The 25,297-nt window shown below is 43.2% G+C and overlaps 1 protein-coding gene and 1 long non-coding RNA gene across 2 annotated transcripts in view; one reads left to right on the top strand and one right to left on the bottom strand.

The window, feature by feature from the left end:
• Positions 1-25,297, top strand: part of LOC138964020 (uncharacterized) — a 42,095-nt gene that overhangs the window by 7,679 nt on the left and 9,119 nt on the right. Inside the window, exons 6-9 of the mRNA XM_070335897.1 lie at positions 833-922; positions 1,931-2,032; positions 7,634-7,753; positions 9,385-9,492. Of these exons, the coding sequence (XP_070191998.1) occupies positions 833-922; positions 1,931-2,032; positions 7,634-7,753; positions 9,385-9,492 (420 nt within the window). The remainder of the gene's footprint in view (positions 1-832; positions 923-1,930; positions 2,033-7,633; positions 7,754-9,384; positions 9,493-25,297) is intronic.
• On the bottom strand, positions 14,087-17,103 carry LOC138964019 (uncharacterized). Its single transcript, XR_011454987.1, has 2 exons — positions 16,839-17,103; positions 14,087-15,428 (listed from the first exon to the last, which is right to left on the bottom strand). It is a non-coding gene; the product is annotated as an uncharacterized lncRNA (long non-coding RNA).

The following is a 25,297-nucleotide window of genomic DNA, read 5'->3' as shown; positions in this document are numbered from 1 at the left end:
TTATTATTATTATACCTGAGATGGTTAGCCGAAACGAATTGTTTTCAGTTCACGAGAAGGAGTGTGCTTCTATATCTATATACGGCTTGTGTGTGTGTCTGTCTGTCACTTCGCGATGCACGGCCAAAGTTCTCGATGGATCTGCTTCAAATTTGGTGGGCGTATTCAGGTAGACCCCGGACACAATCTGATCGATGAAAATTTTCAACACGTGCTCTAAGCGCGGCGCGGTGAACCGATTTTGGTTTTTCTGTAGATCCATTCCCAGTAACTCTTCCTTATCTTCTCCAGTGTTTTGCGCGTTTATCTCCCTTCCTTCGTGTGGCGTCAATCACGTCAACACGTGCTCTAAGCCGGCGAACCGCCACGCTGCATACTCCGTCTCGCGATCCACCCGGCGAAGCGGGTAATCATCTAGTTAAGCTATAATCTTTCTTGACACAAGTTTGTTATGCTGTTTATTACACCCCCGGTATAGGGGTGTGTATAGGATTCGGTCGATGTGTTTGTTTGTTTGTTTGTGTGTTTGTGTGTTTGTGTTCGCATATAGATCTCAAGAATGAACGGACCGATCGTCACCAAACTTGGTGAACAGGTTCTATACATTCCAGAGACGGTCCTTACAAAAATTGGGACCAGTCAAACACACGGTTAGGGAGTTATTGGTGGATTAAGATTCTACAAGGACTTATAGAGGGACATATTAATGGTCAAAGGGAAATAACCTTCTCAGTTGGTGGCAGTGAGAATGGTTATTTCCCTTTGACCAACGGGGGTGTTTTTCCTACCTCGGAGGAATTTCTTGTTGATAATGGATTGTGTATGTGTGCAGTACCAGCTCCCAACGAGTACGATGTTGAATCGAAGATAGGCAAGGACTGCCCGGCGTTTAGCATCACCCTCCCCCTGAAAAAACAACCACGTAAGTCAAATCTTACGTACCACGTCATCCGGCCCGTCCAACATGTTCTGACTATACCACCCCCCCTATCTGATGTTTGGAAGATGCTGATCAAGTGTGTAAATCTAAGAGAGAGAAACATGACCGTTAGCGAGACACATTTATAATGTTGAAACAGCAAGAGAGATGTTTACTCACCACGACAACGACGTACAGGACAAATCCAATGTCAAAAAGAATCGCTTGAAGAAACCTCCATGGGCAAACATTATGACACTGGGTTAGTAAGTAAACAATCTCTTGTTTGACAAACAGAGAGACACACACACACACACACACACACACACACACACACACACAGACACACACACACAGACACACACACACACACACACACTCAAAGACACACAAACACAAAGACACACACACACACACGCACGTAGATACACACATTCTCTCTCTTTCTCTCTCTCTCCCTCCCCCTCTCCCCTCTTTGACACGAACGCACAATAACGCATCAAGAGATGTGACTCACAGTTGCACATACTAAACTGAGAAGGGAGGTTAAAATATGTAATAAATACGTTCACGTTGGAGTAAGTGAGTTCTGTGACACTCTCTAATGAAATCAACCTAAGTGATTTTTGTGTGAGGGAAAGCAGTTGAATTCAATTCAGTTGAGTCTAGTGTCATGCCCATGCTTGGATCAGCATTGCTTTGTCAGATTTGTGACGGTTTTATAGTGTTTTAGTACAGTGCGTGATCCGTCATGTTGATCGAGACTGCTGTTTTGTGACTTTATTTTGTTATGGTTGTACTTGTGTTAAACTGTGTGTAGCATCGAGTACCCTATAGTTGACTTGCTGACGGGAAGGAAATGGGGTTTGGAGAATTGAAATATGACACATTGAGTTAGTCTTTTTACCAAACATTCAGTGCCAAAGCTTGGTGCAGCGAGTTTCGTGAAGTAGACTTCGCCCAAATAACATCAGGCTTTAAATTCAACTGTCTAAACATTGTTTTTTGCAGTTCCATTTCGCGTGCCTTCTCCAGGCGCCTACATGATAGAGAGGAAGTTCGAGCACAAGGAGAAAATCATCATGGCCTGTCGCGTACCCTCTCCTGTACTGGGTCAGTAACATGTATGCCATTCGCAACGTTCCACACAAACTACACATGCCTATGTTGTTTTGTTTTTTTAGCGCTCGGTGCATTTTATTTTTGTTATTCAAGCTGTGTATGACACATTGGTCCAATAGCGTAAGCTATACAATGGGAATCATATTCCTTGTATGGTACAGTATTACGACAGAAACAACTTATGTAAATACGTGAATACCCTTGACATCTACAGGAAAGTTCTTCTTGTGATCGTGGCACTGTGTGTGCGCTTTATATTTACCCTAATGAACGGAATCATGTTTTCAACTGTCCCTCTCATAGTAGTGAAAGAATGATACAGCATCTTTGATTTAGTCACTTCACTTGTCTCTCTTGGCTTTGCAAATATGACAACGCTGCAGATATGTTACAATGGCATTCGAAAAAAAAATTGGGTTTTTTCTTTGTCCTTCTGTCTAAAGTCACACATGCCTAATTCTCGTCATAGGAAGTCACAATTTAATTAAGACAGAACGAGGAACCCGAATTACTTGAGTATTCAATGATTGTATTTACAGGAAGCCGATTGAATGATCCGGACATTTGGTGGCGCTGGGAAGTGTTATGTGATCAGAAATGTTAAACTGTAGTCAGTTTGTTTAGGACCGGCACGGTTGGCCTAGAGGTAAGGCGTCCGCCCCGTGATCGGGAGGTCGTGGGTTCGAACCCCGGCCGGGTCATACCTAAGACTTTAAAATTGGCAATCTAGTGGCTGCTCCGCCTGGCGTCTGGCATTATGGGGTTAGTGCTAGGACTGGTTGGTCCGGTGTCAGAATAATGTGACTGGGCGTTAAGCAAACAAACAAACAAAAGTTTGTTTAGTTCATACAGGGTGACCCCCGAAAACAATGCAACCCATAAAAATGCTAATTACTTCTGCATCTGTTCCACAAACTACTTCGTATTTAGTGTACATAAACGTCAGCCAATGCATGATGATATCACCAAGTTTCATATTTATAAGACAAGTGGTCTGATTTGTGCGCTCTTTTGAAAAAGATATCCAACTTTAGGAATCGGCTGAAAAGTAGGAGGTTGGATATTGAGCAGTACCCACTTTCACCCGATTTAAACCTAAATATCTCAAGGTACAAGTATACAAAAACACCCCAGATCATTGGTGATCTGAAACAAAATGTTTTGTTTGTTTGTTTGCTTAACGCCCAGCCGACCACGAAGGGCCATATCAGGGCGGTGCTGCTTTGACATATAACGTGCGCCACACACAAGACAGAAGTCGCAGCACAGGCTTCATGTCTCACCCAGTCACATTATTCTGACACAAAACCAACCAGTCCTAGCACTAACCTCATAATGCCAGACGCCAGGCGGAGCAGCCACTAGATTGCCAATTCTAAAGTCTTAGGTATGACCCGGCCGGGGTTCGAACCCACGACCTCCCGATCACGGGGCGGACGCCTTACCACTAGGCCAACCGTGCCGGTTGAAACAAAAATCAATTACAGCCAATCCAGAGGGTTCAAATAGCGCGAGTGTGTTTACCGCTCAAATGTCCAATACAAATATCCAAATTCAGGAATCGGCTGAAAAGTAGGAGGGTTATTTGTTTTTGAAAGAGCACAAAAATAAAACCACATGACCTATACATTTGAAACGTAATGCTATGATCATGCATGGGCTGAAGTTAATATACACCAAATATGAAGCAGTTCGTTTAACAGATGCAGAAATTATCAGCATTTGTATGGGTTGCACGTGTTTGGGGTCACCCTGTATTTTCCTTACCGAACATCCGTCCACGACACGAAAAAAACAGAGCTATAGCTGTCGCCCTCGCATACCTGCCGATGTTAGCCTTTAAGAAAACGTTGACAAAACCAAACCTTACCCCTCCCTGACGTCTGATTCAATGCTAACCTCTATGTGGTTGCAGACACGACTCCAGGGCCTACCACCTACAACCTCAAGGGAGACACAGCTACAGACATACCCAAACCTTGCCTGTTGCAATGTTAACCTCTTTGTGTTTGCGGACAAGATTCCAGGGCCTACCACCTACAACCTCAAGGGAGACACATAGAAACTTAAACCGTGCCTTTTGCAATGTTAACCTCTCTGTGTTTGCAGACAAGATTCCAGAGCCGGCCACCTACAACATCAAAGGAGACACAGACAACCCCAAACCTTGCCTGTTGCAATGTTAACCTCTCTATGATTGCAGTCAAGATTTCAGAGCCTACCACCTACAACATCAAAGGAGACTAGACACAGACAACCCCAAACCTTGCCTGTTGCAATGTTAACCTCTCTGTGATTGCAGTCAAGATGCCAGACCCTGCCACCTACAACATCAAAGAAGATACAGACAACCCCAAACCTTGCCTGTTGCAATGTTAACCTCTCTGTGATTGCAGTCAAAATGCCAGACCCTGCCACCTACAACATCAAAGAAGATACAGACAACCCCAAACCTTGCCTGTTGCAATGTTAACCTCTCTGTGATTGCAGTCAAGATGCCAGACCCTGCCACCTACACAATCAAAGGAGACACAGACAACCCCAAACCTTGCCTGTTGCAATGTTAACCTCTCTGTGATTGCAGTCAAGATGCCAGACCCTGCCACCTACAACATCAAAGAAGATACAGACAACCCCAAACCTTGCCTGTTGCAATGTTAACCTCTCTGTGATTGCAGTCAAGATGCCAGACCCTGCCACCTACAACATCAAAGGAGACACAGACAACCCCAAACCTTGCCTGTTGCAATGTTAACCTCTCTGTGATTGCAGTCAAGATGCCAGACCCTGCCACCTACACAATCAAAGGAGACACAGACAAACCCAAACCTTGCCTGTTGCAATGTTAACCTCTCTGTGATTGCAGTCAAGATGCCAGACCCTGCCACCTACAACATCAAAGAAGATACAGACAACCCCAAACCTTGCCTGTTGCAATGTTAACCTCTCTGTGATTGCAGTCAAGATGCCAGACCCTGCCACCTACAACATCAAAGAAGATACAGACAACCCCAAACCTTGCCTGTTGCAATGTTAACCTCTCTGTGATTGCAGTCAAGATGCCAGACCCTGCCACCTACAACATCAAAGAAGATACAGACAACCCCAAACCTTGCCTGTTGCAATGTTAACCTCTCTGTGATTGCAGTCAAGATGCCAGACCCTGCCACCTACAACATCAAAGAAGATACAGACAACCCCAAACCTTGTCTGTTGCAATGTTAACCTCTCTGTGATTGCAGTCAAGATGCCAGACCCTGCCACCTACACAATCAAAGGAGACACAGACAACCCCAAACCTTGCCTGTTGCAATGTTAACCTCTCTGTGATTGCAGTCAAGATGCCAGACCCTGCCACCTACAACATCAAAGAAGATACAGACAACCCCAAACCTTGCCTGTTGCAATGTTAACCTCTCTGTGATTGCAGTCAAGATGCCAGACCCTGCCACCTACACAATCAAAGGAGACACAGACAACCCCAAACCTTGCCTGTTGCAATGTTAACCTCTCTGTGATTGCAGTCAAGATGCCAGACCCTGCCACCTACAACATCAAAGAAGATACAGACAACCCCAAACCTTGCCTGTTGCAATGTTAACCTCTCTGTGATTGCAGTCAAGATGCCAGACCCTGCCACCTACACAATCAAAGGAGACACAGACAACCCCAAACCTTGCCTGTTGCAATGTTAACCTCTCTGTGATTGCAGTCAAGATGCCAGACCCTGCCACCTACAACATCAAAGAAGATACAGACAACCCCAAACCTTGCCTGTTGCAATGTTAACCTCTCTGTGATTGCAGTCAAGATGCCAGACCCTGCCACCTACACAATCAAAGGAGACACAGACAACCCCAAACCTTGCCTGTTGCAATGTTAACCTCTCTGTGATTGCAGTCAAGATGCCAGACCCTGCCACCTACAACATCAAAGAAGATACAGACAACCCCAAACCTTGCCTGTTGCAATGTTAACCTCTTTGTGATTGCAGTCAAGATGCCAGACCCTGCCACCTACACAATCAAAGGAGACACAGACAAACCCAAACCTTGCCTGTTGCAATGTTAACCTCTCTGTGATTGCAGTCAAGATGCCAGACCCTGCCACCTACAACATCAAAGAAGATACAGACAACCCCAAACCTTGCCTGTTGCAATGTTTACCTCTCTGTGATTGCAGTCAAGATGCCAGACCCTGCCACCTACAACATCAAAGAAGATACAGACAACCCCAAACCTTGCCTGTTGCAATGTTAACCTCTCTGTGATTGCAGTCAAGATGCCAGACCCTGCCACCTACACAATCAAAGGAGACACAGACAAACCCAAACCTTGCCTGTTGCAATGTTAACCTCTCTGTGATTGCAGTCAAGATGCCAGACCCTGCCACCTACACAATCAAAGGAGACACAGACAACCCCAAACCTTGCCTGTTGCAATGTTAACCTCTCTGTGATTGCAGTCAAGATGCCAGACCCTGCCACCTACAACATCAAAGAAGATACAGACAACCCCAAACCTTGCCTGTTGCAATGTTAACCTCTCTGTGATTGCAGTCAAGATGCCAGACCCTGCCACCTACAACATCAAAGAAGATACAGACAACCCCAAACCTTGCCTGTTGCAATGTTAACCTCTCTGTGATTGCAGTCAAGATGCCAGACCCTGCCACCTACAACATCAAAGAAGATACAGACAACCCCAAACCTTGCCTGTTGCAATGTTAACCTCTCTGTGATTGCAGTCAAGATGCCAGACCCTGCCACCTACACAATCAAAGGAGACACAGACAAACCCAAACCTTGCCTGTTGCAATGTTAACCTCTCTGTGATTGCAGTCAAGATGCCAGACCCTGCCACCTACACAATCAAAGGAGACACAGACAACCCCAAACCTTGCCTGTTGCAATGTTAACCTCTCTGTGATTGCAGTCAAGATGCCAGACCCTGCCACCTACACAATCAAAGGAGACACAGACAAACCCAAACCTTGCCTGTTGCAATGTTAACCTCTCTGTGATTGCAGTCAAGATGCCAGACCCTGCCACCTACAACATCAAAGAAGATACAGACAACCCCAAACCTTGCCTGTTGCAATGTTAACCTCTCTGTGATTGCAGTCAAGATGCCAGACCCTGCCACCTACAACATCAAAGAAGATACAGACAACCCCAAACCTTGCCTGTTGCAATGTTAACCTCTCTGTGATTGCAGTCAAGATGCCAGACCCTGCCACCTACAACATCAAAGAAGATACAGACAACCCCAAACCTTGCCTGTTGCAATGTTAACCTCTCTGTGATTGCAGTCAAGATGCCAGACCCTGCCACCTACAACATCAAAGAAGATACAGACAACCCCAAACCTTGCCTGTTGCAATGTTAACCTCTCTGTGATTGCAGTCAAGATGCCAGACCCTGCCACCTACAACATCAAAGAAGATACAGACAACCCCAAACCTTGCCTGTTGCAATGTTAACCTCTCTGTGATTGCAGTCAAGATGCCAGACCCTGCCACCTACAACATCAAAGAAGATACAGACAACCCCAAACCTTGCCTGTTGCAATGTTAACCTCTCTGTGATTGCAGTCAAGATGCCAGACCCTGCCACCTACACAATCAAAGGAGACACAGACAAACCCAAACCTTGCCCCTCCTTCAAATCGAGAACCCGATGTTCCTACCCATCATACTCCTGGGGTCCGGAAGGTGAGTTGGGGAGGCGTGCGCGTGTAGGGTGGGGAGGGGGAGGGGTGCGTTATTGTGCGTTCGTGTCAAAGAGGGGGGAGGGGGAGAGAGAGAGAGAAAGAAAGAGAGAGAATGTGTATCTACGTGCGTGTGTATGTGTGTGTGTGTGTGTGTGTGTGTGTGTGAGTCTGTGTGTGGTTGTGTGTGTGTGTGTGTGTGTCTCTCTCTCTCTCTCTCTCTCTCTCTCTCTCTCTCTCTCTCTCTCTCTCTCTCTCTCTCTCTCTCTCTCTCTCTCTCTCTCTCTCTCTCTCTTTGTCAACGGCAATCATGATACATGTAGCCGTATCAGTAATTTGAATGATGGTGATGGTTTTCGATATGTTGTTCAGATGTATGGCCGCATTCCCTGCGGTCCTCAGTCTATCGTCAGCGATGGTGATAACGACACCAACACAATATAGCAGCGGCAAAATTAGTTTTGTCAGCATTGAGTAGTACATGACCAAGGTAAAATGGCTGCAGAAAGTGAAGCAGGTTTATAAGTCTGGCGTCGGCCATCGGTTATTGATGCTTTCAAATGACCGATCGTTCACGTTGAGTCTGTCAAACGACCAGCTGAACTTGAGACGTGCCTGTCCAAATCGGCGTTGGCAGGCCCGTTGAGTTTGAGAGTGACCCAGATTGTTTTATGTGGAGTAGGTCAGATGGTATGACCTCTGCCATTCTAACGTTTATCCCTGTAACTATCAATTTTCAAAAGTACCAAACATGTTAAACACCACTGATGAGACTTTCTGAGCCCTACTTGCCGAGATCGATGTCCGCGTGGGAGAGACATACTTCGCACGGCTCGAAAGGTCTGGATGAAAATGCCAAGTCAGACTCAGTTAGAGCGACCCTTGAGTTTGTCAGAGAATGTGTTGATGGCGTTGTTGAGAGCGGTGGTACATTGTCCTCACAGGGAGCAAGTTAGAGCGACCCTTGAATTTGGCAGAGAATGTGTTGATGGCGTTGTTGAGAGTGGTGGTACATTGTCCTCACAGGGAGCAAGTTACAGCGACCCTTGAATTTGACAGAGACAATGGACTGTGTTGATGGCGTTGTTGAGTGGTGGTACATTGTCCTCACAGGGAGCAAGTTACAGCGACCCTTGAGTTTGGCAGAGACAATGGACTGTGTTGATGGCGTTGTTGAGTGGTGGTGCATTGTCCTCACAGGGAGCAAGTTACAGCGACCCTTGAGTTTGGCAGAGACAATGGACTGTGTTGATGGCGTTGTTGAGAGGTGGTGCATTGTCCTCACAGGGAGCAAGTTACAGCGACCCTTGAGTTTGGCAGAGACAATGGACTGTGTTGATTGCGTTGTTGAGAGGTGGTGCATTGTCCTCACAGGGAGCAAGTTACAGCGACCCTTGAGTTTGGCAGAGACAATGGACTGTGTTGATTGCGTTGTTGAGAGGTGGTGCATTGTCCTCACAGGGAGCAAGTTACAGCGACCCTTGAGTTTGGCAGAGACAATGGACTGTGTTGATGGCGTTGTTGAGAGGTGGTGCATTGTCCTCACAGGGAGCAAGTTACAGCGACCCTTGAGTTTGGCAGAGACAATGGACTGTGTTGATGGCGTTGTTGAGTGGTGGTGCATTGTCCTCACAGGGAGCATGGGCAGATCACCAGGCCCGGCATCTCGCAACACCGCCGGGGACCTTGCCCACAAGGACAAGGGGGTCACCTTGAAGATACGCCTCGCAAACAAGTCGGACGGTCCGTATTACTGTATCTGTCTGTCTGTTTGTCTGTCTGTCCGTTTGTCTGCCCGCTCGTCTGTTTCTCTGTCGGACCGTCTTTCTGTGTGTATTGTCTGTACTCTTCACGTACTCTCAAGAAATCTCATAATAATATCGCGTACCATGCTTAGTTATTTCGCAGGTTATAACCTGCACGAACTTGTTCCTTGAAATTTGAGGAAAAGTTAAAAAAAATTCCACTAGTCACTTTTAACCTCTCTGTCTCTGTCTCTCTGTCTCTCTCTGTGTCTGTCTCTGTCTCTGTCTGTCTGTCTGTCTGTCTCTCTCTCTGTCTCTCTCTCTCTCTCTTTTAATTCAGTTAATTCATCATTGCAGATCAGAGTAGATGATCTCATAAACTGAGTCTTCACCCACAAAATACCAAATACATGTCAGTGATGTTTTGGTTTTATATAAACTCTCAAAGCATAGCCTCTACAATAGTATTGCAAACACTGCATCGTCAAATATATTTGTGCTGATAAGTCACAAGCAACATAGGCCATCAAATCTTGACCCCATTCTTGACAGACAAAAAACGAGTATATCATGATAAGGATCTTTTGTGATTTACAGGCTTATAATAAGTGTTCTCATGTGGGGTGTTTTTGTGTGTCACAGCGTATGTGTATTCTTTTTTAGTCCACGTTTTTCGAAGGCAAGCAGTTTAAAATAGTGTTGAATGCAGATTTGAACAGTGAACTTTTGTTCTCATTTTCCGATGATAGATGTTAATATGTGAAATTTGTAAAAACAAAGAGCTAAAAAATGCAGGATACATGTATGGCTTGAATTAGCGTACTTCACATGCATGTCGCCGCTCAAAGTGAGTGAATTTGCGAATCCATTTTTGTGGCTTGACTGCACTGCAGTGACCAAATAGGGGAAGGGCTCCTAATATGGACCACTTTTTACATTTAGTCAAGTTATGACTAAATGTTTTAACATAGAGGGGGGAATCGAGACGAGGGTCGTGGTGTGTGTGTGTGTGTGTGCGTGCGTGCGTGTAGAGCGATTCAGACCAAACTACTGGACCGATCTTTATGAAATTTGACATGAGAGTTTCTGGGTATGATATCCCCATACGTTTTTTTCATTTTTTGGATAAATGTCTTTGATGACGTCATATCCGGCTTTTCGTGAAAGTTGAGGCGGCACTGTCACGCCCTCATTTTTTAACCAAATTGGTTGAAATTTTGGTCAAGTAATGTTCGACGAAGCCCGGACTTCGGTATTGCATTTCAGCTTGGTGGCTTAAAATTTAATTAATGACTTTGGTCATTAAAAATCTGAAAATTGTAAAAAAAAAAATTGTGTATAAAACTATCCAAATTTACGTTCATCTTATTCTCCATCATTTGCTGATTCCAAAAACATATAAATATGTTATATTTGGATTAAAAACAAGCTCTGAAAATTAAATATATAAAAATTATTATCAAAATTAAATTTTCGAAATCAATTTAAAAACACTTTCATCTTATTCCTTGTCGGTTCCTGATTCCAAAAACATATAGATATGATATGTTTGGATTGAAAACACGCTCAGAAAGTTAAAACGAAGAGAGGTACAGAAAAGCGTGCTATCCTTCTCAGCGCAACTACTACCCCGCTCTTCTTGTCAATTTCACTGCCTTTGCCATGAGCGATGGACTGACGATGCTACGAGTATACGGTCTTGCTGCGTTGCATTGCGTTCAGTTTCATTCTGTGAGTTCGACAGCTACTTGACTAAATGTTGTATTTTCGCCTTACGCGACTTGTTGTTTCATGCTGATAACCAGCTTGTTTTCTGGCAAAGAATTGTCATTTTCTATTTGGTAGTCCTTCTCTCTTAGGTTAATCGTTAGGCCTTATTAGAATGAAAAAAGCTTTGATAGACATTCAGCAAAAATCAAATACAGAAAAAAATCACAAAGGGTCCATATTAGGAGCCTGGGCGCCTAATATGGACCAGTGAAGCGTCATTCACGAATCACTGTAAAAAGCCCCCTATATTTCAAATAACATGATACAACTTAGTGTACAAGTCAGCCTAATTAAAATATGCTCTAGATTTATCTGTTTCGGGTTGATGAGAGCATTATCTGAAGCACACCAGGAAACTAAAGAAGCTTATCAAAAACAGAGTGAAAATAAGAGAAATTATCAACTTCCACGAAAAGAAGACTTTTTGTTTCATTTTTTTAAATCTTGAGGGCTAGTTATAGGTTATTTCCAGCAAGCTTCTTAATGAATTAATGAAAATAGCCTTTAGCTTTTATTTTCTTCGATTTGTTGAGGGTGGTCCATATTAGGGGACTCGCACATACTTTGAGATTTTGCTATTATTTTTGTTTGCAGTAGAAACTCGGGGTCAACACTGCTAAAATGTAACAAATACGGTTTTAGCTGTCATATATAGCAATTTTTGTGTGATAAAAGCTTTGGCTGTGGACAGAAACGAGTCCGTTTTATGCGGCAAATTTAGAGTGAACGCTACCAAAAATGAAAAAATGAGAAATAGCCTAACGGTTTTGAGATTTCTGTTTCTGCAATTGTTTTGACATGTGCATGTTATCCAGAGAGGGTGAATACAGCGAATAAAACTTTTTTGAGCGCTCTAGCGCCGTTAGTTTGTCAGAACAGAAGGTGGTCCATATTAGGAGCCGGTCCATATTAGGAGCCCTTCCCCTACAATTCAATTCAACACAACTTTATCGGAATGTAACAAACATTTTTTTAATTTTTTATCGTGTCCGTCGCGATATAACCTTCGTGGTTGAAAACGACGTTAAACACCAAATAAAGAAGAAAAGAAAGACTCTTAAAAGAAACACTTGGAAGCAAAGATAATTGTGTCTTTTGGGGAGAGAGAAAGAGGATTAGGGGGGGGGGAGGGGGGGGGGGTCACATGTATGCGTTGTATGTCTGTGCGCGAGAAGCACCAGGGCTGACGTGATGCAGTGTGTGTGTCTGTCACCATGTCCAATACAGGCTGTGGCATTTCGCCTTGTCAAACGATTGTGGAAGGTGTGGCTCAACTTCGTTTGTACTGACGGTGACACGGGGCAAACACGTCATTGCTTCTAACAATAGAGTGTAAAGGGGCTACCACATGTACACACACACCCACACACACACACACACGCAGGAGGACATAAAGAGAGAGAGAGGCGGGAGAGAGAGGCAGAAGACACAATCGTGGTGTTGTGAGTCTTTGTGTTTGCAAGTGCGTTTGTTTGTTTGTTTGCTTAACGCCCAGCCGACCACGAAGAGCCATATCAGGGCGGTGCTGCTTTGACATATAACGTGCGCCACACACAAGACAGAAGTCGCAGCACAGGCTTCATGTCTCACCCAGTCACATTATTCTGACACCGGACCAACCAGTCCTAGCACTAACCCCATAATGCCAGACGCCAGGCGGAGCAGCCACTAGATTGCCAATTTTAAAGTCGAAACCACGACCTCCCGATCACGAGGCGGACGCCTTACCACTAGGCCAACTGTGCCGGTCCGCGAGTGCGTGAGTGTGGATATGTATATATGTAAATATGTATGTATGTATGTTTTCACAAAGAAAGTCTTAGACAGTCTTGAAGATACTATTGTCTTCCACGTCAGGTCATGGTTTGATCTGAACAACTCGTCAAACCGTGCATGGATGTTCTGCCCAAGAAATAATGCTATTCCCCTTTGTCAGAGAATTAATCATTTCGGGTACTGTGTGAATAGAAGGTTTGTTAGTGGTATGATGCTAGCCCGACTGTCTGCGCGCCAAGCAAAAGCCATTGCTAAGTAGGCTAAAGGGGGGTAATGTGGACACCCTAAGAACTAGACGCTGTGGCTGGCCCATAGAAGTCGGTAAGCAAAGACGGTGGGGTTATATCTCAAGATTGGGGTTAGACCTACACACATGCAAGTGAAGTAAAGGATCTTATGTGTTTTGTCAACACACGAACTTGTTTCTTGAAATGTGAGGAAAAGTTTAAATTTGTCCACTAGTCGGGTAAATTGAACAGGGCAAAGTTCAAATTAGCCGAACTCATTTGCATAGGAAGTTAACCCAAGCCGACTATCTTTCATTGCTGCTAGAGCTTTCTTCATGTCTTCTTAAGGGGAGACAGGGTAGGCGGGCACTTTTTTTATTTTATTTTGGAAACAGCTTGCTGCTTGTTTGATTTTTGCAAGCAGAATAACCTAATTAAGGGAAACCATTTTAAATTTTGAGTGAAAAGCAATTTTTGGGGGTTTTATTCACCAAAATGTGAAAAAAACGTTATAAAATGTGCTTTTTTAAAAATGTTGCAGTTTGTGAACCAGTGCATGTTTTGATCCAATTTTTCTTCTTTGCAGCAATATGTGTGTGTTTAATAATTCTGTGCATCGAAAAGCATTTCTAAGCAATATATTATTTTAATTTAGCATTTTCAGTTACCGGTTCAGTTCTGATAAGAAAAATACATGAGATCCTAACTGTCAGACTCATAAAAACCCAACCAATGCACTGAACTCTTATTCCATGCACAGAACTGATGCTGTACAACTCATAAACAACATATACAAAAACTGAACAAATCCATCAAGCCTTTCAAAAGTTGCAACATTTTAATTGTAGCGTTTTGTCTGAAAATTACATTCAGAGAAAACAGCATTTTAAAGATTTGAACCAGTACATACAAAAACAAGTAGCACAGTGCACCCTGAATTCATATGTTTTTATCAGAATGACCACTTTACTATGATGGGGAAATGATTTGACGATCAAATTATCCAGACTTTTTTTTAAAAATCATTTGAAAACTCATCTATGTTAGTGCAGATATGAATCAAAACGAAACTGTCGGACTCATAAAAACACAAGGAATCCACTGTATTCTTATTCCATGCACAGAAATGGTGCTTCACAAATCATAAACAACATATACAAAATTGGAACAAATCCATCTAGCCATTCAAAAGTTACAACATTTTAATTACCACATTTTGTCTCAAATTACATGTAGAGAAAACAGCATGTAAAAGAGTCTCACTAGTACCCCGGTAAACTAGTACCACAGTAGAGCTTGAATTAATGGGGTGGGTTTTTTTAACCAGAATAACACTTTAACTATGAAGGGGAAATGATTTGATAATCAAATTATCAGATTTTTTTAATTTAAAAAAAAATCATGAAAACATTAAAAAAGTCAATTATCTGTGTTTGTGCTGATATGAAAATATTTATCAGAACCAAACTGTCAGACTCATAAAAACCCAACGGATGCACTGATTTCTTATTCCATTGCATAGAAATGATGCTTCACAAATCATCAACAGCATTACATAATTATATATACACAAATGGAACAAAGCTATCAAGCCATTCAAAAGTTGCAACATTTTAATTACAGTATTTCTGTGCTCAATCCTAACACTGCAGCAAATTTCTGTAAAGCTGAATGTCCCTTTCCATGTACCAACATGGTCATACGCGGATTATTTTAAATGCAACTTTACCACCCGAAGCGTTGCAAACACCGGGAGAAGAGTAAACAACTGCAGACTTGAATGGACACTCATATGCACTCCAGATGCAGGGCCTGTGCAAATCCTTGGGCTGATGCATCACCTTCTTTCATAATCAGACTGCTATCAGACAAGCATTCAGTACAGGATATAGACCTTTCAGCAATAGATTGAGCTGATCAATGTTGACAAAAGCCCAACACATATCAGCGGAGTGACGTTGCACAGTACCAGTATCCATATCTGCTTGTGATGGGTCAGAAGATGGCAAAGTATCTGTATCTTCTTATGGTTGGTCAGAAGATGGCAAAGCTGATGTTTCTGCTGTGGAAGAGGGTAGTTCCGGTTTAGCAAACTTTTCCATCAGGTCAATCTTTCTCCTCGCTGCCACCACAGGAGGACTGGTTCTCCCCTTGCTCCAACCTAATAAATACACAAACACTGATTTAATATTTGATACAACTGTCCATGTTTTTTGTTTGTAATAAGCTGCAAATTTTAAGACTCAATATAAACGTCAACAAGTGCTTGTACTTTATTTTGCAAATGACCATGTTACATGGGGTGTACCTCAACTTTTTGGCTAGGCCGGTAAATCAGAAATCCCAATCAGCCCCCAACCACTGAACCAGGCGGGTTTTCTTACAACCACCTCAGCGGCTCGTACCCACATATGTCGGTTGACGAACACACACACACACACACACACACAAAAGACATTCATTAATTTAACAGTGACTCATACTCATTACATGTGGATTTGCACTACTTATTAATACCCAAACACACACAACTTAATGACAAAAAAGTGTATGTTTTAATATATATAATGATAAATAATTGAAAATAAAAGCAGCCACGAAAAAGCAAAAGAAATCAAAGTATTCTCACCCTGTCACACACTAAACCTCACAGAAGGTTATCTCATATACATACCAGCCCCTATCACAAAATTTACATGTCAAGTTTACAATGGGATTTGAGTAACCACACAATCACATACAATGATACACACAGGAACTAATACTGAAACTAGCTGAATTATTTTCTTTCTTTCTTCCTTTCTTTTCATATTTTTCTTTTAAAATTAATTCATTTCATCACACTTGCTATGTATTTGCTTGTTTCTTGTCTGTTTTGTGTGTGTGTGTGTGTGTGTGTGTTCTGTGTGTGTGTATACATTTTCAGATTTCCTAAACCTAGCACTGTTTGCAGGTGATCTTTATGCTTTTGATTCATGAGTTGCATCCCCAGTCCTTTAGTTTAACTCTTTTTTTTTCTTTGGTGAAGTAAATTGGATCTATTTTTTTATTCCTTAGTTAATGGAAAAGATTTGACAACAATATTGCTGTCAATGATAGGTTGGTCAGCCATGCTGGTGTAAACCAATCCTTTAGAATTAGAGAACGCTCTCTAGTAGGGTACTTATTTTCCTACGGTCAATGACCAGAAACAGAAACTGTGTCAGTCGTACATCGCTCAGATGCTGCTTCTCAGTTTAACCACAGACAAAGAATAATGATGACATGTTACACCATAGTAAGCTCTCAAGGACTGGCCAGCGAAGAACAATAAAATAGGGGTTGTGAAGACGATATCACAGAGATGATCGAGGGAGGGAGGGGCGGGAGGGGCGGGGGGCGGGGGAGGGGGTTGCGGCGGCGGCATGGTCAGTAAATTGGATCAAGAAACCCGCAAAATACTTCAGACACAAACTGTTTATCATTTACCTGCAAACCCTAACACATTCTTACAACAACAACAACATAACAATGTGCAATAAATCACGTTGTCAAACAAACAAGATCGAAAAGAGAAAGAAGCAAAACCCACCTCGTCGAGTCAAGAATCTTAGAATGTCGTCTGCTTCAATTCGATCATGTTGGTTCATTTCGGAGTGTTGTTACTTCCTTCTACTGTTCGCTGCTGCTGGTTCATCTTTCTCTGATATTTCTTGCCACTATGCCGAACATTTCCAATGTTAGGGTTGTTCTCCGCAGCTCAAAACTTTGAAAAATGCTGCTGAATCGGTGAAAAAGTCATGGATTTGTTGACACCGGGGGACTGATAAGTTGTCTACTGCGCTTGCGCCAAATGCCTTTGCATATATTAATTCCGGGGTTTCGGTTGGAACGGATTCTCTCTCTTTGTGCCTATGTCAACGGAAATTCCCCAACGGTGATGACGTCATCTTGAAGAACGGAAATTTCCACACAGTTTGAACAGCGAAGGGTCATGTCATGTGCGCACATTTACCAGCACGGAGTATCCAAAGTAGACCATTTTTTTGATTTTTTTGATAAAACACAGACAAAAACAACAAAACATCGGTTTGAAAATGGTTTTATTTACATGAATACATGTCTAAAATGACAAAAGCAGATTATTGAATGCATTCCAGGATGTTCAAAGATGTGAAAAATGCAACAACCCCAAAAAGGTGTATGAGACCAAAAATAACTCATTTTGCCTACCCGGTCTGCCCTTAAGACCATTTTCCATGACTGAAAGACCAAAGAAAAGAGATATTGCAATTTTCTAACATCAATACTCAAAAAGTTAGACATTCAGCGACATTCAGATAACAAATTCTAAAAGTTAAGCGTCATTGACAATCACCAGTAACGTTAAAAAAAAAAGTGACATAAAAAATTGTTACACGAACTATTACGATATTCGCCTTGTTCAATTAACCCCCTCCCCCCCCCCCCCCCCCCCCCTTACCCTACTGTTCCATGAGCGCTTATGATCGGTTAACGGATCATCTGGAAACAAAGATGCCGCAATACACAGTAACCCTGCTACGTGTGAAAAGCAAAACAGTAAGACTCCCAGCTAAACCCTACTTCGAGCATTAATAGGAGTGTATGACTCGGTGAAAACATGTGTGTGTGTGTGTGTGTGTGTGTGTCTGTGTGTGTGTGTGTACGTGTGTGTGTGTGTTGGGGGGGGGGGGACGATGGCCATATGAGTTTCCATCTACGGCCACTGCCTTTGCTGTGCTCAGTGAAAATGGTATCTGTTTACAATCATGTAACTATTCCCAAGTCTTCATTTGGTTACGTACCGCCTGAATCGTGTCATTAATCAGTAAATATGTATGTATGCATGTATGTATGTATGTATGTATGTAGGTAGGTAGGTAGGTAGGTAGGGAGGGCTCCCCATAGCGCGCGTCCCTGCGTCCTATGCGCACTAGAAGCCGAAAACACGTACTAGAAATTTATGGAGGGGGTCCCTGGACGCACTAGACTTAAAAGAGCGGGTTCTTGGACGCACTAAATTTCCTTTATCGTGCGCACCGCAGATACCATTTTCAGACTGCAATCGTCCGCTATTGCGTACCTGAGGTACGTAACGGTTTTCAGACTGTATACGTCTCGTGCAAGCGCCAATGTCAATTTCACGATCGAAGGAAAAAAGGTTAAAAGTGATGAAAATGTAGCTGTGCCCGGTAAGGTTATGTACTTAGAAGCACTGGTTGCTCGGGAAAAACCGTGTTGGGCGACTTATGTGTTGAACGAACACAGAAGCACAGATCCAACAAAGAAATGGACGGAACAGGCAAACCAAGTGCGTTTGCGTGTGTGCGTTTGCGTGTGTGTGTTTGTTCCATTCATTAAGGTGTTGTTGGATTGTCATGTCCACCTAGAATATTCCAATGAAAAATACACCTCGCAGTACACTGTACGTGACCACAATGTTTTATATTTGAAAGAGTCCACCATCTCCGCTGAAGAGCGCTCAGAGTTGCTACAGATCAGATCACTGCACGTGGACACGATGTCTTCAGCAAACTCTGGTGTGGTGGTCTGCTTCAAATTCCTTGAGGACACCGTACGCTGTGGCCGACGAGGCAGGCTGGCATCAAGCGTGCAGTAGACAGTCTTGTGGTCAGAGAGTAGATTATCCTGGAAGATGACCTTGCCCAGACGTGCATTCTCACTTGTGATCAGGACGTCCAGGGTGGGTGGGTTCGCTGATCATCTTCTTCTTCTTGTCGTTCGCTGTTAGATCGTCAGTCCGGACTGCAGGGCGAAACGTGCTGTCCTCTCCAAGTCCTCTTTGGGGCCGTATAGCTTCTTTTGTAGCGCTGTCTCCTCTGGCCAGGTGGTGTCCCTCAGAGCACTGTGGTATGGACAAGCCTGCAGGATGTGCTCTGCTGTCTGATTCTTGCCACACGGACATAGGGGGGAGGGAACTAGCTTCAGCTTTGTGGCCATATGATGGTTTAGTCTGTTATGTCCAGTGCGGAGTCTGAGTAGGACGACTTGTTCTTCACGTTGGAGCAGGTGGTAGTCATCTTTCTCCGCTCTGGTTTTCCTCTTGTTTTTGATGATTGTCTTTTTTTCCTTGTACTGCAGCTGGGACGTGAACTGTTCCTTTGAGGCACCTTCCTTGGCAAGTTTGTCTGCAGCCTCGTTTCCTGCTATGTCACAATGAGCTGGCACCCACTGAAGCACGACCCTTCGGTTCTGAGCAACCTGTTGGAGGGCGTTGTTGAGCTCAGTTTCTTTGTTGGCAGACAGAGCTTGGAGTGCTGACATTGCGTCTGTCAGAAAGACGACCTGAGGACATTCATGGTCTGATCCGTCAACTATTGTGGCTGCTGTCCTCAAGGCCTGTACTTCTGCACTATAGTTGGTGCAGTGCAAACCTGTGGGAATGCTCGCTGTTTGTGCCTCTCCCTCTGGGTACCGAACTAGAACGCCGGCTCCTCCATCTCTCACAGCATCAGTGGCTGACCCATCAGTGTAGGCGTGGATCCACGCTTCTTCAGGGTAGTGGTCTGCAATCATGGCCAGGGTAAGCGCCTTCTTACTGGTGTCACTCATGTCCCGTGATGTCACGCCTTTCACAGTTGTGTTGATCTCGAGGACCCTCTGGTTGGCTTCCCAAGGTGTTGGGCATGTTCCTGTGGCATCGAGCGGTAGAGTGCTTTCCGGCAGGTGGGGTAGGTACTGTCGCTTGAGGCTTCTGCTTTGGTGCACAAAGCTTGAGCGTTTCAGCCTGTTCCTGATAGGTTTTTCCATTCTGCTGTTCATTGGGTGCTTTGGTAGGCTTTTGTATTTCTCTGCTTGGATGAGTGTCTTTGTGTCTCTTCGAGTGATCAACGGTTGGACTCCTGTCAGGGACTCCATGGTCTTGATTGGAGTTGACCTCATTGCTCCTGTCAGGATACGGAGTGCTTGATTCTGGACTTTGTCCAGGGCTTGCAGGTTGGATTTGCAAGCGCTTGACCAGGCTGGGGCTCCGTATTCAAGTTGGGGTCTCACCGTGCCTTCATACAGTGTCTTCAGGGTCTTCTCACTGGCACCCCAGTTTGTTCCAGCCAGCTTTCTCATGATTGCCAATTTGCGTCTGGCTTTGTTTTCTGCTTTCTTCATCTGTGGTTTCCAGGTCAGTCGTTTGTCGAATGTGACACCGAGGTACGTTGGTTCGTCATCATTCCTGAGTGGTGTGTCGCCAAGTTTGATGACTCCTGGCTTTTGTTTTGGGGACAAGGTGAAGAGTGTGGTCGTGGATTTGTCTAGATTGATCTTGACACACCAGTCGTCTGCTGATCATCTGAGACAGTCCACGATCACAGGAGAGTCTGGAGGTTTTGCATGTTGTTGTCAGATGGTTTTGTGTGTGTTTTTTGTTTGTTTGTTTAACGCCCAGTCCACCACGAAGGGCCATATCAGGGCGGTGCTGCTTTGACATTTAACGTGCGCCACACACAAGACAGAAGTCGCAGCACAGGCTTCATGTCTCACCCAGTCACATTATTCTGACACCGGACCAACCAGTCCTAGCACTAACCCCATAATGCCAGACGCCAGGCGGAGCAGCCACTAGATTGCCAATTTTAAAGTCTTAGGTATGACCCGGCCGGGGTTCGAACCCACGACCTCCCGCTCACTGGGCGGACGCCTTACCACTAGGCCAACCGTGCCGGTTTGTCAGATGGTACGTCAAAATGAAAGTTGAGATCTCCAACCACTACCACTGTAGGTTTCTTGCTGATTGCTTTTTACATTCAGTCAAGTAATGACTGAATGTTTTAACGAGAGCGGAGAGTGAGTATGTGAGTATACAATAAAGAAAGTCGCTATTTAACGGTTTTCTGCATTTCAAGCCCATTTTTCAATCAAACACAACAAAACTATATATTTTGGGATACAGAAGCCAATACAGAACACAATGATGTCACCTTTGTGATTCGAATATCGACTTTTAAGAACTCGATAAAATCGGCTAAATTTGAGTGAACATTTCATCAACAAATCTTTAAAGGTACCAAGCTGAAATGCAATCCCATTGTCCGCACTAAGTCAAAGATCATGTAACACAAACTTCAAACAAATTGATGAAAAACTCTGTGCCAATTTTCATTAAAATCCGTTCGGTAGTTTTTCAGAAAAGCTTTTCACACACACACACACACACACACACACACACACAAACACAATCACACACATACCTAGGAAGACAAACCTCGCTCTCCACCCTCGTTAAAACTTTCAGTCAGTACTTGACTGAATGTAAAAAAAAAAAAATAAAAAAAATAAAAAAAATTTTTTTTGACTCGGACGGTTTCACCTTGTCCGCTCCGATCCTTTGCTGTACAAACCCAACAAAGTGTCCGCGGTTTTCCCATCACCAATAACCACAGTAGTAAAGGTATGGCACTCAGACTGCTAGAAGCATAAAATCAGACCTGTAAATCTTTGAAAGCTTTTTTTACGCCTGCTATGCACTTGTTTGCTTCTCGGCTAATAGCTCCGTCGACGGAAGAAACTGAGTCAGGGAAAGTGGAATGTTTGTGAGATGTTGAGAGCGTGTAGCTGGCCTTTCCAGCGTAGGTGGTACAGTGGACCCCCTCCCGTTTTAGACCTCACAAAATCCGACAAAATCAGGTCTTGGAAAATAATCCGAGGGAGTCTTAAATTGGAGGTCCATTTACTGAGGTTTAGCAAATATGTAAACACAACAAGACTATATATTTCGGGATACAGGAGGCAATGCAGAATACAATGATGTCACCTCTGTTTTTGACTCACATGCGAAGCAAAAGTGAGTCTATGTACTCACCCGAGTCGTCCGTCCGTCCGTCCGGACGTCCGTCCGTCCGGAAAACTTTAACGTTGGATATTTCTTGGACACTATTCAGTCTATCAGTACCAAATTTGGCAAGATGGTGTATGATGACAAGGCCCCAAAAAACATACATAGCATCTTGACCTTGCTTCAAGGTCAAGGTCGCAGGGGCCATAAATGTTGCCTAAAAAACAGCTATTTTTCACATTTTTCACATTTTCTCTGAAGTTTTTGAGATTCAATACCTCACCTATATATGATATATAGGGCAAAGTAAGCCCCATCTTTTGATACCAGTTTGGTTTACCTTGCTTCAAGGTCAAGGTCACAGGAGCTCTTCAAAGTTGGATTGTATACATATTTTGAAGTGACCTTGACCCTGAACTATGGAAGATAACTGTTTCAAACTTAAAAATTATGTGGGGCACATGTTATGCTTTCATCATGAGACACATTTGGTCACATATGATCAAGGTCAAGGTCACTTTGACCCTTATGAAATGTGACCAAAATAAGGTAGTGAACCACTAAAAGTGACCATATCTCATGGTAGAAAGAGCCAATAAGCACCATTGTACTTCCTATGTCTTGAATTAACAGCTTTGTGTTGCATGACCTTGGATGACCTTGACCTTGGGTCAAGGTCACATGTATTTTGGTAGGAAAAATGTGTAAAGCATGTGAGTCGTATGGGCTTTGCCCTTCTTGTTTTTTTTGTTGTTGTTTTTGTTTTTTTTGTTTTGTTTTTTTTACCTCAGTGGCACGCAGGATGCTTCAACCTATATATATATATATATTTTTTTTTTTAAGGCGGGGAGCATCCTTCTTCCTTGGTCTTTTTCTGTATAGCATAATCAACTTTATATTATACAAAACATAAACTTCTGTCTAATGTTTAACTCTAATTCCAATAAAATACGTAAGTCTAACTTCTTCCCATACTTAAATTTTCCTATGGTCATTTTTGTTATCAAAATACAATAATTTATAAAATAAATTTGATCGTTTTTTAAATTTTCATTTCATGGAATGGAATGCAAAAGCAAGGTCTACAAAGGGGGAGTCGTAATAGACCCTTTCGGTTTTCAAAGATCTCACAAACTTCAAAGCATAGCAAAGTAAGTACGGCTATTTCGCGAGAGGTGTGAAAGGACGATGCCGAACTGAGTTCTCGCGAAGGAAAGAGCGGCATGGCATGTCTCACGGATTAGATATATATATATCTCAAGAGAGCTGCTCAACGATTAGATACCGAACAGGTCTTTTCACTGTAGTATGTTAAAAAGCTGATGGAATCTCTCACCGATTTTCCGCCTGGAATGAGGTGCGACAGTTGCAGCAGAGCGAGGGATGTATACCGCTCTAATACTAATGCCCCCCTCCCCCCCCCCCCTTGCTGTTTCCTGCACGTGCGCGCGGTTTGTGTCTTTTGCATTGGGTCATTTTTAAGACTGAACTCTTTGCGAGGACAGTTTCGAATAATAAAACCAAAGCAGAAGCCTTGCACGGTTTGTGTCTCGGCAGACTAGCTGGGTCATTGCTAAGATCTCTTCGCGTACGTTGCAAAGTTTGATGGAATTATATAATAGTATGTTTTTTATTCATAGTTAATATGTAAAGTGCGGAGAGCACAGTTTACTGTGGTTCGCGCTATATAAGCTCTCATTATATCTATTATAGATAAAAACAAAACGCGCAAAAAGTTAAACAGAAAAACAGAACACGCATGCACTGAGAGAGTGTGAGGCCTAAATAAAATAATAGGTGTGGTTACGGTAACCCGACCTACCCTATTTTTAGGGGCCGACCCTATAACTTTTTATTACATTTGTCAAAAACAAAACAAAAACACAAGAAAACGTGTGCAGAAAACGCTATGAAAGCGAAAGCGCCCGGCCGAGTCGCACACTTATTTCCCTGTCAAGTAGGTTTAATTTGTACACATTAGAAAAAAAAGTTTTAAAAAAAGTGTTTGCCTACCTTCCTACCCTATGTTTTTTGGCTATGTTACCGTAACCACACCTATTATTTTTTTTGACCTGAGCATTAAAGAAGGGTAGGGTTTTGCTGGGGCAAATCTCGAAGTATAAAGAGTATAAAATCACCGCATCTCCCACCCCCTCACCCGCCTACCCTCTCTTATCTAACCCCTGTCATTTTTACCCATTCCGTAATACGTCTGGCGGTCGATCTGTCTGCTCGCTGGTTGCAGAGATCGTCATAATTATGCCACTTTACATAAACATGATGCTACACATTCACAACAAAAAATTCGTCAGCACTCACTGTAAACGTTTGTGCAAGTGCAGTGCAACGCCCTGAGTATCATTACATGAACATCGTCTTCGGGGATTTTGGTAATGGGGTTATCATGTCATGAGGGTAGTTGCCACGGCTGATAGCAACTCTGGTATTTCCAGCACAGCGATCACTTGGTTCTGGCGGTTCGACTTTAATTGCACCTAACTCCGGATCCGGAAATGCTCTCAATCCCAGTCAGCAGATTTCAAAACTGTTGTAGAAACGGAAATACGTCAAAAATCAAAATGTGTTCTGAAAATTAAACGTTCTTTTTCAGTTAAAAAAACAAAAAACATGTTATAAACAGTTTTGTCAGGTCTGTATTTTCGCGTAGTAGAAAGAAACAAAACACCATTTTGAAATAGGTTTTGTCGACCACCTTGGTTGCTTTGAATGCAGGGTGGGAATTTGTGGACGAAGTAATTTAGTGATTGACATTAGTGTCACAGACAGTTGATTTTTGATTGATTTCCAAGTAGAAAATTGGTCATCAATCAATCAATTTGAGGCTTATATCGCGCGTATTCCGTGGGTACAGTTCTAAGCGCAGGGATTTATTTTTATTTTTTATTTTTATTTTTTATTAAATTTATATCGCGCACATATTCAAGGCGCAGGGATTTATTTATGCCGTGTGAGATGGAATTGTTTTACACAATACATCACGCATTCACATCGGCCAGCAGATCGCAGCCATTTCGGCGCATATCCTACTTTTCACGGCCTATTATTCCAAGTCACACGGGTATTTTGGTGGACATTTTTATCTATGCCTATACAATTTTGCCAGGAAAGACCCTTTTGTCAATCGTGGGATCTTTAACGTGCACACCCCAATGTAGTGTACACGAAGAGACCTCGGTTTTTCGTCTCATCCGAAAGACTAGCACTTGAACCCACCACCTAGG

Source organism: Littorina saxatilis, linkage group LG4, assembly GCF_037325665.1.
Source record: "Littorina saxatilis isolate snail1 linkage group LG4, US_GU_Lsax_2.0, whole genome shotgun sequence".
NCBI lineage: Eukaryota > Metazoa > Mollusca > Gastropoda > Littorinimorpha > Littorinidae > Littorina > Littorina saxatilis.
This window is presented reverse-complemented; position numbering and strand designations above follow the sequence as displayed.